We start from the raw sequence: 16,591 nt of genomic DNA, 5'->3' as shown, positions 1-16,591 counted from the left end.
GACGCAAAATGTTTACAAACATTATAATAAACACTGTAAACATAGCTAGGCTATTTGAGTTCCCATCACTCCACAACTAAGCCTTTCAATTAACAGTATTTAGAAAAGAACAAGAATTAAAAATATTATAGCAGTATAAGCTATAGCATTATAAATGACAAGCCAAAATGAATTAATTTAGGCTAAAACAAAACTGAAACCAACGTTGGGTCTCTCATTCGACACAAAATCAAATGTTTCTGTATTCGCGATGTACTTGAATGCCAAATTATTATTTATTATGTAGCCTCTGTGCGCGCATGCGGCGCCGGCGCATTGGGAATTGTAAAAGGTTTGCCTTTATTTGTGTACATTCACAATAAAAACAAATCTTTGTGCCTTTGTAAAGTAAGCCTAAAGAAAAATAGGGTGCCGCTTTCTGTCGTCTGTTTTCGTTCGCTCAGCACAAAAATAAACCAAAACTCTGCATACTAGGCTACTTGTTGCACAGTTTTTCCTTCATTTTCTTAATTTATTATTTAAGTAAAAATATATTTCTCGCATAGGCCTATTTATTCGTTTTATATATATATATATATATATTATATATAGCCTAGCTTTATTATGTTTTTCTCCGCTCGCAGAAGCGCTGCAGGTGCATGATGTGATATGATGACTATGTGAATCCTCATGTTCTGTTGTTTGTTGCTTTTTGCGCATGTAAAATGAATCCCCGGGAAACAAATGTTAGTATTTTTAACGGCTCACAGACACTTATCCTTTCTAATTTATTTCAATTCTAATTTAAAATAATCTTGTCGGTTAACGGTTAATAATCGGTTAACGAGCGTCGGTTGTCGGTTAGGAAAAATAACCGAAATGAACATCCCTAGAACTAACCCATTAACATGCACTTTCAAATAAGCCCAGGGTTTTTTCTTGAACCGGTGGTGTGCGATTTCTTCCAATCTCTTGATCAGTGTAGCCCATCAGTAAAGCTCCCAGCATCCTTCAGGCTTTGAGGATTTAGGTCACCTTCTCTGGAGTCAACAGCTCTATCTGTGCAGGACGGATTTCCATGGGTGCAAAATCCCATATCCTTTCATTATACCGTACGCTTCTAGCTCTATTTACATTTTTAAAGAGGTTTTATCTTCAACTACGAGTATCGACAATTTCACAGCATGGAATAAAAATAGAAACTTTCCCTCCATGCAGGCTTGTCGTTTTTCCCACAGACCAAAAGCAAAACTTAAGAGAGGATGCAAAGCATTAAAAACCGAGATGCAAGGAAATGTCGGGAAAAAAAAAAGAAGGGGAGCAGATTTCCAATACTTGTCCCGTTCTCATGTCGAGCTGACAGCCGGCAACTAGAGGAAGCACACGTCTCCGTTTGTTTGGTTGCCAGGGCAACCGTAGACTAACCCTCACCCCCCAGGACGGCTGTCGAGTTCGCCAAACATGTCACGTCTGTCAGCGGAAAATAGGTCGCCGTTTCCACAGCCTGCCCCCAACCCAGAATAATGGGTGGGGAAGAGAATACCAAGGAGATGTTGCTTAAACCCTACATCCTAAATACTTAGGGATTTCTGTTCGCCATCTGGGTTTTCATAAGTGCTTTTGAACTCAAGTTATAAGTTAGTAAAACTAGGATTCCCATAATGCACATCACAGGGATTCAGTTGCCTCCTTGTTGGCAGGGAAAACAGTTGAAATGTCGCCATTGTTGAAAGGTTATTGAGCTATTTGGTAGTTTTGTTATTTTTGTTGAATGTCAGGACCAACATAATGTCAAAATCATTTAATGATGAAAGATTGACAGGACTAAAAACCTCCCAGGGCTGCATGCTGAACTGAAAGATAACTGCTAATGTGCATAATGAAGAATAACACAGAGAATCAAGCTGAAGAAAAACTTGCTGATAACCAAAATGCCAGCAGAGATTCACATTTACATTCATGCATTTAGCAGAAGCTTCTATACAGAGCAACTTATGATAGAGGAGCATAAGCGATAAGGTAAAAACGTTAACCTAGATGTGAGGAGACTTACAAAATGAAATCGGGCAAAGATACGCTAGAGATTTAGGTCAAAACATCAGTTTTGGGAGATGTTTTCTGTAGAAATTGATTAAAAGAAAGGCAAAAGAAACGGACTTCAGGAAATGTAGTCTTGTAAAGAGAAGAGTGCACAAACATGGTGCGAAACTCTTGAATGAAGTGAGCTCAAAGCTTTTTCACCCTAGTGGAAAATAAATATACTAAAATGTATTTGAAAATACTTTTATTTTGTGCTAAGTATACTACAAATACATTTACATATTTATGTACTTATTAAAATTTTAATTGTGTGGAAGTAGTGCTGAGGTCCAACTAAAGATAAACTGAAGTATATTTGATTGTGCTAAAGTGGAAGTATAACTCAGGTACACATTAAATATCTTTAATTTAAAGACTGATATTATTCAGATTTCACACAATTCTTATTACTAGTGATAGTAAAACACATTTTAGGCTTCGTTTTAAGAAATGTGGATTGTGCACAAGTAGTACTCCAAATAAAGTTTAATTATTTTTATATCAGTAAGTCTCAAGCGATATGTCAGTAAATATGTTAATATATTTGAACTATACTTGGTATTAAATAAATGTATTACTTTTTTTAAGGGTAGTCATTTAATCCTGGTTAATTAGGTGACCTGCTCATTAATAATCTGATGGCTTTATCAGTGTATAAAGGCTGTATGTTCTTCTAAAGCATACAAATCTATGTGTACTGTTAAAATCAATTTGTGATGGGTAGCGAAGTCATAGTCACCAAAGTAGTATTAGTACATTTTCAAACCATTTTTTTAAATGATCATTTTCATTATTTATTTATTTGTGCTTAAAGGTCAAGGTTGTATAACTGTCTTGAGATGGTAAAATACAGAAGTTAAGTAGCCATAATTAAGTAGCAAAATTTGTAGAAATTAAGTAGCCGTGATCTTGTATTCTTATTTCTTGTGTTCTTACTTCAGTGGAGTGGTTTTGCTTTAAACTATTAATATTTTAGAAAAATAAATTAAAACCCCAAAGAAAATTGATATTCAGAGTAATAGTCTTTATTTAATTATTTAATTCACAAGTATATGTGTATGTGTGTACTTTGACACATCTTTTTACTTGAATATTTCGCTACATTTTCAGACGTGTTAAATCAAGAATTTTGGTCAAAAGGGTTTTTCAAAATAAATTCAAAGATTACATTTGTAAAAGCTTGCCACATATGCTTTAAATTAGATTTACAAGGAAAATATATTCATTATATTGGACGTCTGTTTGTTGTTAACCCATTTACCAAATCAGTGTTGTTGGTATTTCCTGAGAAAGTTCAGAAACAATCACTGAGGTTTGATGAAGGGTTATCAGAGAAACCTGAAATGCACTAAACCATAATTATCTGTTGTCAAGTGTTGACAGCGCAGGTTTCGGTTTATTGTCTTGGCTTTTGTTTTGTCCTGTCGTCTTTTGGTCTGGTTGAGTAACTTGTTGCTACAAGCTCTTGACTGATATAAGTAAAATTTGGCGTAAAGACTATCCGAAGTATTGTGTATAAGGGCTGTTGTGAGCTCAGACTTCAGAGCTGTTTTTTTTGGCTCTGTAGGCAGTTGATAAATGTTCTCCAGATCAGAGAGAAGAACTCGTGATTGTTTGGGTTTGGTTGGACTCATTCTGGTGAGAGCATCCACACAGTCATTGGCATTCTGTCGTCTTGTTTCTTTCATCCTGCTCCTTTTTCTGCCCTTTCTCCCTCTACTCCTCTACCTCTTCGATTGGTTTTCCGTCCAAACAAGATCTGTTGCCCAGGGATTCTGTCCCGTTGGCAGGCTGACAGAACGTTCAGACTTTGCTTGGACATTTTTTTGACAGCCTAGCTCCTTTTGATGTCCAGTTCTGGAGGTGTTTCTGTTCCCCCAGAATTTAAGGGAATCATTTGTTTTGTCTAACGCCATGCCAAAACTTTCAGACAAACCAGCTGACTTTTATGTAGGACTTGATGAAATGCATACGGTAATGAGAGAACAAGAGAACTCTTGAGAAGTTCTTTAACTTCTTTGTTAGGTTTGCTGAAGGTCTGAGAAGATTTCAGGTGTTTTCACCCTGTTTAAAAGAACCAAACAAAATTAGACAAGTGTTAATGGAGTGAAAACAAACCCAGTTCTCTTTGCACTCTTACTACTTCCTGTTCTTCATATTTTGTTTCTTCCTACTTATGATTTTCATCTTAATCTACTTCCTTTGTCACCTTTTTCGTCTTCGCACTCTTACTCCTGGTCATTGCTGCCCTCTTCCTCGCCGCCACCTTCATTGTTTTCAGTCTACTTCGACATCTTGCTCTTCTTTATCTTCTTCTACCTCCTCCTTTCTATTGACGTCCTCTTCATTGTCTTGTTACTCTTCATCATCTTTTTCCTCTTGCTCTTTTTCTTTTTCATCTACTTCCTCCTCCTCTGTCATCATCTTGCTTTTCTTTTTAATCTTCCTCTTTTGCTTCTTCATTGTCTTCCTCTTTTTCTTCTTCCTCATTTTCATCTACGTCCTCTACCTCTTCATCTACTTCAACCTCCTCTTTGTCATTCTTTCACTTCTTTGTCATCTTCCTCTTCCACATCTTCTTCCTCGCCTTTTCCTCTTCTATTTCCTTTTCCTCATCTGTCATTTTGACCTACTTTGTCGTCTTCCACTTTTTCTTCTTTGTCATTTTCATTTACTTCATTTTCCTCTGTCATCTTCTTGCCCTTCTTCCTCCTCTTAGTCTGCCATCTTCCTCTTTTTTTTCCCCTCATCTTTGTTGTCTTTCTCTTTTATCTTCTATCTTTTCCTGTTCGCCCCTCTTTTCTCTTATTTGTCATAATTTTCTTACTCTTTCTTGTCATCTTGCGCTACTTTGTCGTCTTTCTCTGCTCTTCCTCTTCTTTTTTTTCTCCTCTTCTTCTTCCTCTTTGGTATTTATTTTTCATCTTACTGAAGAGTTACTCGTCTTCATAATCATCTTCAATGTTTTTGCCTTCCTTGTTATCCTCTTTGTCTTCTTCTGTGTCATTTTTCTGGCATCATTTTTACCGTCTTCATTGTTTTTTAATAAAGTCCTCATTGCTCTACTTAAAACAGTTCTTCTCCTCTGAGCCGCTGTGTGTAATCATGGTTCATAAAACATGTTTTACACAAACACCATGGGCTTTCGAGACCGATATGGTCTGAGTTTGAGACATGATAGAAAATGTAGAAATCCGACTTGAAGTGACGTCTCTTGTTATTTCTTCAGGTATATCGGGAAGTCGGACTCCATCACCATCAGCGTGTGGAACCATAAGAAGATCCATAAGAAACAGGGAGCGGGATTCCTGGGATGCGTACGACTCCTCTCCAACTCTATTAACCGACTCAAGGACACAGGCTGTAAGTGTAGGTGTATATTTGTGTGTGATTGGCTCAGAAACAGTCTGTTAGTGTGTGTGTAATTAACTCAGAAAACACAGGTCTAACTTGTGTGTAAAACTGGCTCCGGCAGATTTCAAGTGTACTTGTGTGTGTATAATTGGCTCAGAGAGGTTATATGTACTGTATGTACTACAATGGCTGTGTGTGTTAAATGGACAACCTTTAAATAAAACACAACAACAGTGTTTTTGAACATAATAATATATGTATCTTTGGCTGAAGACCACTGTCTGCCTCAGGTAAAAGACGTCCTGTTATTTGTGCATCACTTTCCTGTCAGCTACACAAGAACCAGTGTTTTTTGGTGGTGAACTAAGTCAGTATGTTTAGGGTACGAGTCTGTCTGGCTGCGTTCCAGCCCCACGCTTGTGTTTAAGAGGATTTTAAAAGCAGGCTTTCCCTAGAAACCCTCCAGCGTGACCACTGTCCTGGATAAGCACAGGAAACCCACAGCCGCTCCCACAGCTGGAAGTGATTCAGTTCACCATTTCCTGTTGCACCCCTTCTGTCTCTCTGCCATCATTCTTTCTCTGTCTTTTCTCATTCTCTCTCATTCTCTGTCTCCCGTTCAGTCTGTCAGTAACAATCAGTGTCTTAAATAGGAAATTATTTATTTAATATAAATAATTTTGGTCTCATCTCATGCCAATATTAGCTTCTTCTTTTTTTATTAATATAAATTCACAAATATATCAAATCTTGCTCTTCCTCTTCATTTTGCTTGCTCATGTCCACTTCCTATTTGTCGTCGTCTTCCTCTTTTTCTTTTTCTTGCTCTTCCTCTTGTTATAAGTGTCTATATATTTCTATATGTATTTTAAATGGGAAAAAAAACATACAGGGTTTCCCATGTGAGACTTTAGTCTTTGCAACTTTACAGATCTTCTTTATGCACCAAGAGCTTGTAACACTCCAAAGAGAAAGGAAAATTGAAATCGCATCATATGACCCCTTTAAATCATCTACGCAGTGCATATGAAGGGGTTTAAATGTGAGTCGAGTGTGCTGGGATGGGTGAACGCTCCTCCAGCCCTGTTTAGTCTAGCTGTGCATCCTGATCTGTGTGTGTGAGAGTGAGAACAGATAGTGGCCTCTCTAATGTCTGCAGGCTACTTGTTATTCCTGCCTCCTTCTTTCCGGCAATGACAGAGAGCCCCAGCGTGTTTCTGGAAGCGTCTCACTCCTATCAGCACATCTACAGTCTGAGAGGAATAAAGCAGCCTCTTCCTCTTGTTATAAGTGTCTATATATTTCTATATGTATTTTAAATGGGAAAAAAAACATACAGGGTTTCCCATGCATTGATTTATTTGTGGCGGCCCGCCACAATATCAACACTGACCGCCATCAACACTGACCGCCACAAATAGATTTTCCAAAAGGCTTTGACTTCGTTGAATAAACATGAGCACTGCACGTTACAAAGTCAAAATGCGGCACGGGTGTTTTTATATAAATGTATCTTTTTTGAAGGGAACCGATTGTCTTCAGAAAAGTTCTGATGCCATTTTCATTTAATATTTCCTGTAATGCCTGATAAAGCAGCGTTTATGAGCTGCTTTGTTTACAGCCGTTACCGGGGAAACCACTAATTCTGCCGCTCTTAAAGCGCCTCCTGCTGGCAGAGAGTGAATTTGCACTTTCAATAAGCCCTTCTGCTGTTTTATATTTACATTATATACATATATATTTCCCCCAGGCGAAAAACATTTTGTAATCATTTTTGAATTGCCATTGTTCCCTATCAGTGTATCCCTAGTCTTTAGTAAAAGTTACATTCAGCCATAAAACCATCGTCATCATTCTTCGCAGGTGTTTGACCATATGAAGGAGTTTAAATGTGAGTGGAGTGTGTTAGGATGGGTGAACGCTCCTCCAGCCCTGTTTAGTCTAGCTGTGCATCCTGATCTGTGTGTGTGAGAGTGAGAACAGATAGTGGCCTCTCTAATGTCTGCAGGCTACTTGTTATTCCTGCCTCCTTCTTTCCGGCAATGACAGAGAGCCCCAGCGTGTTTCTGGAAGCGTCTCACTCCTATCAGCACATCTACAGTCTGAGAGGAATAAAGCAGCCTCTGTGTACACACCCACACACACACACACAGTGCGCTACAGTGTATGTGACCTAACGCATGAAATGTGGAGCGTTTTAGGCTGTTTTTTAAGTGTCAGATGGTTCACCGAGTGAGGAGGTCAGAGGTTATGACTAGGGATGCACCGATACCGATACTGGTATCGGTATCGGGCCCGATACTGGCCTCCTGTACTCGTACTCGTACTCGTTAAAATGCCCTTCGTTGAATAAACATGAGCACTGCACGTTACAAAGTCAAAATGCGGCACGGGTGTTTTTATATAAATGTATCTTTTTTGAAGGGAACCGATTGTCTTCAGAAAAGTTCTGATGCCATTTTCATTTAATATTTCCTGTAATGCCTGATAAAGCAGCGTTTATGAGCTGCTTTGTTTACAGCCGTTACCGGGGAAACCACTAATTCTGCCGCTCTTAAAGCGCCTCCTGCTGGCAGAGAGTGAATTTGCACTTTCAATAAGCCCTTCTGCTGTTTTATATTTACATTATATACATATATATTTCCCCCAGGCGAAGTGCCGCCACACATCGAGTGTAAGTCTGTGGGAAACACTGATGTATATCATTTCTTTAAGTTTCGATGATGTCTATATCTGTTTCAGCTAATGTTCTTTATTTTTCTAATTACAAAAAATAAAAAAATATATAGCTGTAGCGGATAGCAATATCTGTTTAATCCAGTATTACTTGTTATTTGTTGCTATAATTACAGTAGCTTTACAAAAATATATTGTGTATATCAATATATCATTTATCGGTATTGCCCAATATTGATTATTTTTTAATTATAATAAAAATATAAAACTGCACAATGTACCTGTAACTGCTATGTCAATATTTGTCAATAGTACAGTTTTTTTTTTTATTAGTATAGTATAGTATATTAAAATAATAGTAAATAATAGTTTTGTTTTTTTAAAGGGGTCATATGATGCTGCTAAAAAGAACATTATTTGGTGTAATGAAATGTGTTTATGTGGTTTAAGGTTCAAAAAACACATTATTTTTCACATACTGTACATTATTGTTTCTCCTCTATGCCCCGCCTTTCTGAAATGCGTCGATTTTTACAAAGCTCATCGGTCTGAAAAAGCGAGGTGTGCTGTGATTGGCCAGCTATCCAGTGCGTTGTGATTGGCCGAATACCTCAAGCGTGAGACGGAAATGTTACGCCCCACACATACGTTATGACACAAACGTCACGCAGGCTCTTTAGTTTCTCAAGTGAACTTTTTATCTACCTTTTTTCTTATTCTCCTCCTTCGTCCATTTACAGATCAGCGTTTGGACCTGAACAAGTTGGGGCCCAATGACAGCGATACCGTGAGGGGACAGATAGTAGGTGAGTCACAAGCTTTGCTCGTTTCGAGGAATTGACCTGTCAGGAATTTGCTCTCCTTGCCACATCTGCCACTTATCCCATGAGTCACCCCAGCTTCAAAGCTTGTCATTAATGATGGTTAAACCCACACATTTACCTTTGACGCCCTAAAAACTTTGCTCGTTTGGGAGCAAAGGAGGAAAAAGGCACTCATTCTGTATGATTTATATGTTGCGTTTGGCTATTCCATTGCAATTTTCTTTCATGCTCTTAGAGCCGCATTGTTCCTTCATCAAGAAAGAGTTTTGTGTGGTGGTGATGTATTTGCGCCCCGGGTTGCATGTCCCGTAGCCACACCACAGTTTTTACAAGCAGCCATTCATCAGAAGATGAATGCTTTCCCATGGCTGAGAGTTTCAAACAACCCTCTTATATGTCTTCATGTCACGTCAAGATTTGCGTCACGTGTTTTGTTGAGTCACATGAATGTAAGCAAGCAGGTAGTTATTAACCCTAACCCTAAGGCAAGCTTTACTATTACTATAGCTTATGCTAAACACTTTGAACAAACCCCTAACTTTAAATATATCTCATTGCACACCATTTGTATTAGGGGTGGAACGGTTCTCGGTTAAAAATCGAACTGTGCCGTTCTGAATCCGTGCATTAACTTAAAGTGACAGCACTTTCTTAATGTTAATCAAACAACAAAAGACAAGGAAATCACTCACTGCTCTTGATTGAATAGCTTTTGTAACTTTAATAAGGATTAATCTTTAATTCATACAGTCAAATATGCAATGTTATTTTACATTTGATTACTTAATTCAATTTCTGTACCTAAAACTGTTAGACCTACCTAAAAAACCTGAAAAGCACTGTTAATTTTATTTGTATCTTTGCTCTATTGTATTTATTTGTGCTGTTGCTTGTAATTAGAGTTTGTTCTTATTTTCTTTATTTTTATTTGACAATATAGTCCTTTTTCCCTTAACATAGCACATATCGAACCGTACCGAAACGGTGACTCTAAAACCGTGATACGAACCGAACCGTGAGTAACTTGAACAGTTACACCCCTAATTTGTGTATTAAAAATGTATATATAAAATGTACACAATTGGCTATATTGGAGTCTGCCAGTATTAATTCTTTTTAAATTGATCTTTTAAAAAAATGCATGTTCTATATTTGTATCTGCCAGTATTATTTATTTGTTTGTTTGTTTTATTTAACCATTTAATTGTTTTTTTATTTAAAATTGATAATTCATTCAAAATGCTGCATCTGTATTGTATCCCAACAATATGGATTGAGTTTTAAATTGATTTCTTTTTAAATGCATGATCTATATCTGTATCTGCCAATAAGCGTTTTTTTATTACATTTAAAAAAAAAAATTTAATTGATAAATTCTAAAACAGTCTTAATTGGTGTCTGACAATATTACTATTGATAATTAATATTGATAATTAAAAATCTGTATTTGACAATATGGGTTAATAATGTTTTTTTTTTATTATTGATAATTTTTCATATTCCTTGATTTATATCAATATCTAATAATATTACACTTTTTGGTGTCTGCCAACATTTTTGATACATTTCAAAAACACACACATGCATACATGCATACACCCCAAAATGGCAAAATATCTATGCAATGCATGTCACTCATCTTGACATTTCTGTCACATAGTCTCTGTCGTTCCATGACACTAAAACCTTGCACAGATGGGACCCCTCTAACAGCCTGATTTTTTGTGTTTGTGTCAACAGTTAGTCTTCAGTCCAGGGACAGGATAGGCTCCGGAGGGCCAGTGGTGGACTGCAGTCGTCTGTTTGACAACGACCTGCCTGATGGGTACATGAAATATAACTCTTTAAAAGCAACTCTAAATGAGTGTTTAAAAATACAACAGTGATTAATCTTTAGCAGATACTGAACGGTAGCAGCCAACGTTCTTATCCAGCCCCTGTGTTTGTTCCTGCGCCATGTGCGTGTGTCTGTCTGTCTGTTTGTTCGTCTGTATGAATGTCTCTTTGTGTTCTTTCTGCAGCTGGGAGGAGAGGAGAACTGCATCTGGCCGGATCCAGTATCTGAATCATATCACACGCAGCACCCAATGGGAGAGACCTACTAGGTGGGATCAGGTTTCCTTTGTTGTAGTCCAGTTCACTTTTAATTTTTTTATTTCTATTTCTATTTTTATTGTAATTTGTTTTTATTATATATATTTTTTTTTAATTTTACTTTTAATTTGATTTATTTTAATTTGATTTAAAAAAATTATTGTAGTTATTTATTTATTTTTTTTTTAGTTTATTTTATTTTACTTATTCAATTCAGTTTTATTTTAATTTATTTTAATTAAATTTATTTTTGTTTTACTTTTTTTGTTATTTGCATTATTGTATTTTTTCTTTTTTAGTTTGGTTAGATATCCAAATGGTTTGCAGACTGAAATAAAGTCTTGTAGGATAACGGCATTTTGGCTTGCCTAAATTACTGTCCAGGTCAATGAGTTTAAAGTGGTTTTGCTGAATAGGATGGTGATTTTTGTGTATGAGTACCCATGTACCGCACAACAGGAAAATGTTTATCCAGAACACAGCTGAAAGATACAAAGCCATGTCAGGAAGCATCCCCACTTCATGAATTTTTAAGGAAACACTAAACATAAAGACCAAGAAACATTCCAGGCAACATTCCTAGACGAAGATCTAGAAAAAATGTTGGTCTGGACTGCGTTTCCCAAATGTTTTGGTCTTTACGATCTGCTTATGCTTACGATGCATTTGGGAAAACTCAGCCCGGGACAGCAAGGACAGCGTCTCCAACACCAATGAATAAACCTCAAATAATAGAAGGCGTGTGAAAACATTTTTTTCATTCAGTGTATTTAGGGTGCATAAAATGCTAGCAATAAAATTAGCCGCCAGTTTATTCCAAATACTGAGCCAAAAGTGCCCATAGTTTAAGAAACACCCATATACTCTTTTGTTTCTACTCTACAGTCTCTGTTTTTCTAGTCTTTCCTCAAGACGTTACCATATACCTGTGGGGATTTAGTTCAATTCAGCCATAAGCACGTTAGTGAGGTTGTGTGTCGACACTGGCCGACTAGTCCTAGTGTGCCAAGGAAGCTATTAAAAACATCGTTTTCATACCGACTTTGTTTCCAAAGGCCGTTTTGATGTGTTGAAACCATGTGGAACAGAGGGAATATTGAAAGCGAGTACAGGCTGTGTTTATGCGCTACATGATTCAGCACTCTGTCCTCGTTCGGTGAGCTCGTGTTGCCAGACGCTTCACGGCTGAGCTGCTGTTACACTTAGATGTTTTCACTTCACAATAACAGCACTTACGGTCAACCTGGGCAGCTGGAGCCGGACAGAAATTCACTCCCTTGTTTGGAGAGGTTGCAGGTCTGTGACTTTGTCACGTTGAAAGTCACTCAGCTCCTCACGACGCTGCTTGCCAGTGTTTGTCTACGGAGACTGCAGGGCGCTGACACAGTTACATTATTCATTTAGTATCCAAAGCACCTGTACATTTTGTACTTCTGAGATTTGAACCTCACACCAAATGGTCACACTATTGTGTGCTTGGGTTTCCACAGCTAATACCTGTTTGTGCTGTTTTAATATCAATCTGTAACCCAGCAGAGCAACCAAATTGTTACATGGTCCTTCTGAAACAACAGCATAAACCAGCCTAAGATGGTTTGCTGGTTTTAGTCTGGTCTGTTGGCAGGTTTTAGAGGGATATTGGGATGTTTTTCAGCTAGTCAAACTAGGTTCAAACCAGCTTATTTTATTTGGTTTTAAAACTATGTTCTAAATGGTTTTTGCATTTTTTGTTAGAGATCCAAATGGTTTGCAGACTGAAATAAAGTCTTGTAGTATCAAGGCATTTTGGCTTGACTAAATTACTGTCCAGGTCATTGGGTTTGACGTGGTTTTGTTGGATAGGACAGACTAGCCTAAGCTGGCTTGCTGGTCTTAGTCTGATCTGTTGGTTTGTTTTAATGTTTTTGATGTTTTTTTTTAGTTGGTCGAGCTAATCGCCAACTTAGCCAGTCTCGGAGACCATTTTAAACCAGTTAAGACCAGCAAACCAACCTAGGCTGGTCTAATAATTTATTTATTTATTTTGCCAGCAAAGTTCAAACCATTTGGAAATGGCCATGGAAATAGACTTGATTCCAATTTGTAATTTCAGAAAAAAACTCAATCTGAAAACTAGAAGGTGTTTTCAAGAACTAAGATTTATTTCTTTTAAAAATGCATCGTAATCTTCAGTTCGTTTGACTTTCACATGTACATTTTACTTACACATTTAGCACACACTTTTATTTAAGGGACTCAAAACTTTTTTGCATACGAAACTTTGCTTGGGAATTCAACCCATGACCCTAATGTTGCTAGCACCAAACATTTGAACTATTTTAATGTTGTCTGTTGTCCCTCATGTTCTCATTTCCTCTTTCACACAAAGGCCTGCATCCGAGTACTCGAGCCCCGGCCGGCCACTCAGCTGCCTGGTGGATGAGAACACGCCCATCATGACGCCCAACGGGGCAGCAGTCGTACCTGCAGATGACCCCCGGGTGCAGGAGCGGAGGGTTCGCTCTCAGAGACACAGAAACTACATGAGCAGAACTCACCTACACACACCGCCCGACCTGCCTGAGGGATACGGTTCGTTCAAACACACACACACACACGCATCAGTTCCATTAATACTGGCCAGCTTGCAAAGGTCAAAAATACACCCTGCAACATCTCACACACGCGCACTTGCGCTGGAAATTTGTGCTGCAGCTAGAGTAATTAAAACGTCTCTTGAGCTTTAGAAAAGGAACTCGTCTGAAATCTCTCCGACGTGCCATCAGCGCCAGCTGCAGGGTCAGACGGGTGACCTGGAAATCCCGCTGTGTCTGTGTGCATGTGTGTGAGTCTGTGGAGAGATTCAGGGGGCAGAGGTTATAGAAACAGGTTAAACAGAGCTCTGTATGCACTCCTCTGCTCAAGTAGCTGAATGTGGGTCTGTAGACATGGGATGCAGGTCAAGTACTTGTGGGCTGGGTGATATATCAATATACGTCATAATTAAATTCACTATCAGTAATAAACTTTCAAGTATTTTCCCGCTATTTAGCCTACATCTTGACGATTTGGTTTGTGAGTGGCTACAGTTTCGTCTGCTTTACATACTCAAGTACATGTGATGGCCTTAGTGTTTTCATCGTCTGCAGTTTCATGAATTTCATCTCCAGAGCTGCTCTGAGAGTTCACAAACATTTCACCAATTTATTTGGTAAAACAATCTGAAAATACACACAGAAACTCAAAGGTCTTCAGGACAAACCACCAGATTAAAAGCTTGGTTTAACTTGGAAGTCATTGACAAAAGTGTATTGCTGTTATATAGTAGAATGTACTTTTTAATGTAATAATAATAAATGCAATGTTTTACTAAATTGCATTATTAATAATTATTCTATTAATATTTTGTATTAAGGAAAATCATGCAACCAAGATATTTCTTCGTCCGTTTTAATTTATACAGTATATAATTATGTAAATAAATTATATAGTTCTGTAAATAAAAATGCAATGTTTTTTTGTAAATTATTTGTTATATTTTAAAAGATTAATTAAATTGTTAACATGCTATGAATTCCTTTCATTAGACAACATAAAATTTAGCCATTGTTGATCATATTTAGCCATTATTTTCTCTTAATGTTGATTAATTAATTTTTTTTTTATTATTTACCTTTATTTAACCAGGAAATTAAAAACTCTTGAGATTTAAAATCTCATTTACAAGAGGGTCCTGGCCAAGATAGGCAGCACATTTAGTTACACGTAAAACAAAATACATTTGTTTACATACACAGAAACATACACAAATCACTCAAAACATTTACAAATTTGTGTGATGTGGTCATAGTTTACAGTGATGGATCAGATAGGTATGCGGTGAATCAAACTGAAAATAAAAGAATGAAGAAAGTATTACTTCTGTGCACACACGAACACACATAAGCTTATAAACAATGATTGCATTCAAGCCTCTTGTCATTTTTTTCACATTGTGAATGACCGATGGTGCCCCCTGGTGTTTGTTCACAGAGCAAAGGACCACGCAGCAGGGTCAGGTGTACTTCCTGCACACGCAGACGGGCGTCAGCACATGGCACGACCCCAGAGTGCCCAGGTACCTCCTTTACCTTTGTGTATTTTGCATGTTTATTACTTAACTTTATTATTTAACTTCTATTTTACACTGGATTTGTTTGGAAACTTGTGCCTTGTCCTAACCAAATGCGATGCATGAAGTAATTTTTTGTGATAAAATCAAAACATTAATGTGGAATATATAGGTATGGTTTTTTGACCAATGAGATATTACTATGTGCAAAAAAAAAAAATGTCTGGAAGCTCAATGCTGTTAACTGGTTTGGACAAAAGCTGAGAAGACATGAACTTGGAGAAACTAGGAAATATGCGGCGACCATTTAGCCACTTTTTGTGTAGGGAAAGCTGCTTGTCATTTATCTGAGAACAGAACATGATTGAAAAAATGAGGGTGGGCTACGGGTTATTTTTCTAGTCTGTTGAGAGTTGACATTGAGCATTTTTTTGCAGTGCTGCACATTTTTTGGTTTGGCAGAAGCCTGAAAGCAACATCCCTGGAGTTTGTTTTGTCTCGTGTTTTTTTTTTTTTTTTTTTTTTTTTTTTTTACTTTGTCATTTTGATCTTTGTTTTGTCTGTTTTCTCACTTTGTTCTTGTTGTTTTTGTCTTCCCCTCCACACGTTTACTTGAACTTCAGTCTAAGGAGCATGTTAAAATATAGTTAAACTATATTTTAGTGCTGTTTTATGAATACTAGGCATATTCATTTCCACCAATATCATTTCCACTATCATGATTATCGTGATATAAATCATTTTCACAAAGAATATTGAAATAGTTTTTATGTTAATCGAATGTTTTTCAAATATTAATACATTTACCCCCGGTTTCACAGACGAGGCTTAAGCCTAGTCCCAGACTAAAGTGTAAGTCTGAGCTGTTTTAACTGAAAGAAACTTGCACTGACTGATCTTAAAATATATCAGTGCCTCTGTTTTGTCTCAAAATGCACACCAGTAATGTTTCTTCTAAGGCACGTTAATAAAAATTACTTAAATGTCCTAATTAAACTATTGCCTAGTCCTGGCTTAGTCTAAACCATGTCTGTGAAACCAGGCCTTAATGTGTCCTACATATTTAGAAAAAAAGCAATAAATAATCATTTTAATTAAATAATAAAATAAAAAATCATTAACCTATAATAGGGCTGTTGCAATTCGTCGATTTTATTAGACTATTCGATTTCAAAAAATCCTCTACTTCATTTTGCTTGCGTCGACTAACCGGCAAAATACCGGCTGTAATAATGCGAATTATTTGCGATGCAGTTCTAATACAGTATATGTGCTTTAATTATTTACATGCGTGTAGGTTAAGTACGTGCGTCACACAGTGGCTCCGTTCACAGTAGTTCCACAGGAACTGTTATCATTTACATGTGTGGAGCGTCTCAAACTCCATCTCTGCATGTTGTTGTGAGTTTGGGTTTATTATAACGTTCATCTGGGAACACAACATGCGCCATTTCATCAGATTTGTAAGGTAAATCATTTATAAATCTATGCAAAC

At 37.2% G+C, this 16,591-nt stretch overlaps 1 protein-coding gene across 4 annotated transcripts in view; it reads left to right on the top strand.

Moving 5' to 3' along the window:
- Positions 1–16,591, top strand: part of LOC107723598 (E3 ubiquitin-protein ligase SMURF2-like) — a 65,859-nt gene that overhangs the window by 26,320 nt on the left and 22,948 nt on the right. For 2 of the 4 annotated variants that reach the window (XM_016532298.1, XM_016532297.1), the window contains exons 4-9: positions 5,288–5,427; positions 8,829–8,894; positions 10,653–10,737; positions 10,934–11,017; positions 13,375–13,577; positions 15,018–15,102. In XM_016532298.1, the coding sequence (XP_016387784.1) occupies positions 5,288–5,427; positions 8,829–8,894; positions 10,653–10,737; positions 10,934–11,017; positions 13,375–13,577; positions 15,018–15,102 (663 nt within the window). The remainder of the gene's footprint in view (positions 1–5,287; positions 5,428–8,828; positions 8,895–10,652; positions 10,738–10,933; positions 11,018–13,374; positions 13,578–15,017; positions 15,103–16,591) is intronic. The other 2 variants (XM_016532299.1, XM_016532300.1) reach the window with 2 other exon arrangements.

This window comes from Sinocyclocheilus rhinocerous, unplaced genomic scaffold, assembly GCF_001515625.1.
Source record: "Sinocyclocheilus rhinocerous isolate Xijiao unplaced genomic scaffold, SAMN03320098_v1.1 scaffold154, whole genome shotgun sequence".
Classification (NCBI taxonomy): Eukaryota; Metazoa; Chordata; class Actinopteri; order Cypriniformes; family Cyprinidae; genus Sinocyclocheilus; species Sinocyclocheilus rhinocerous.
This window is presented reverse-complemented; position numbering and strand designations above follow the sequence as displayed.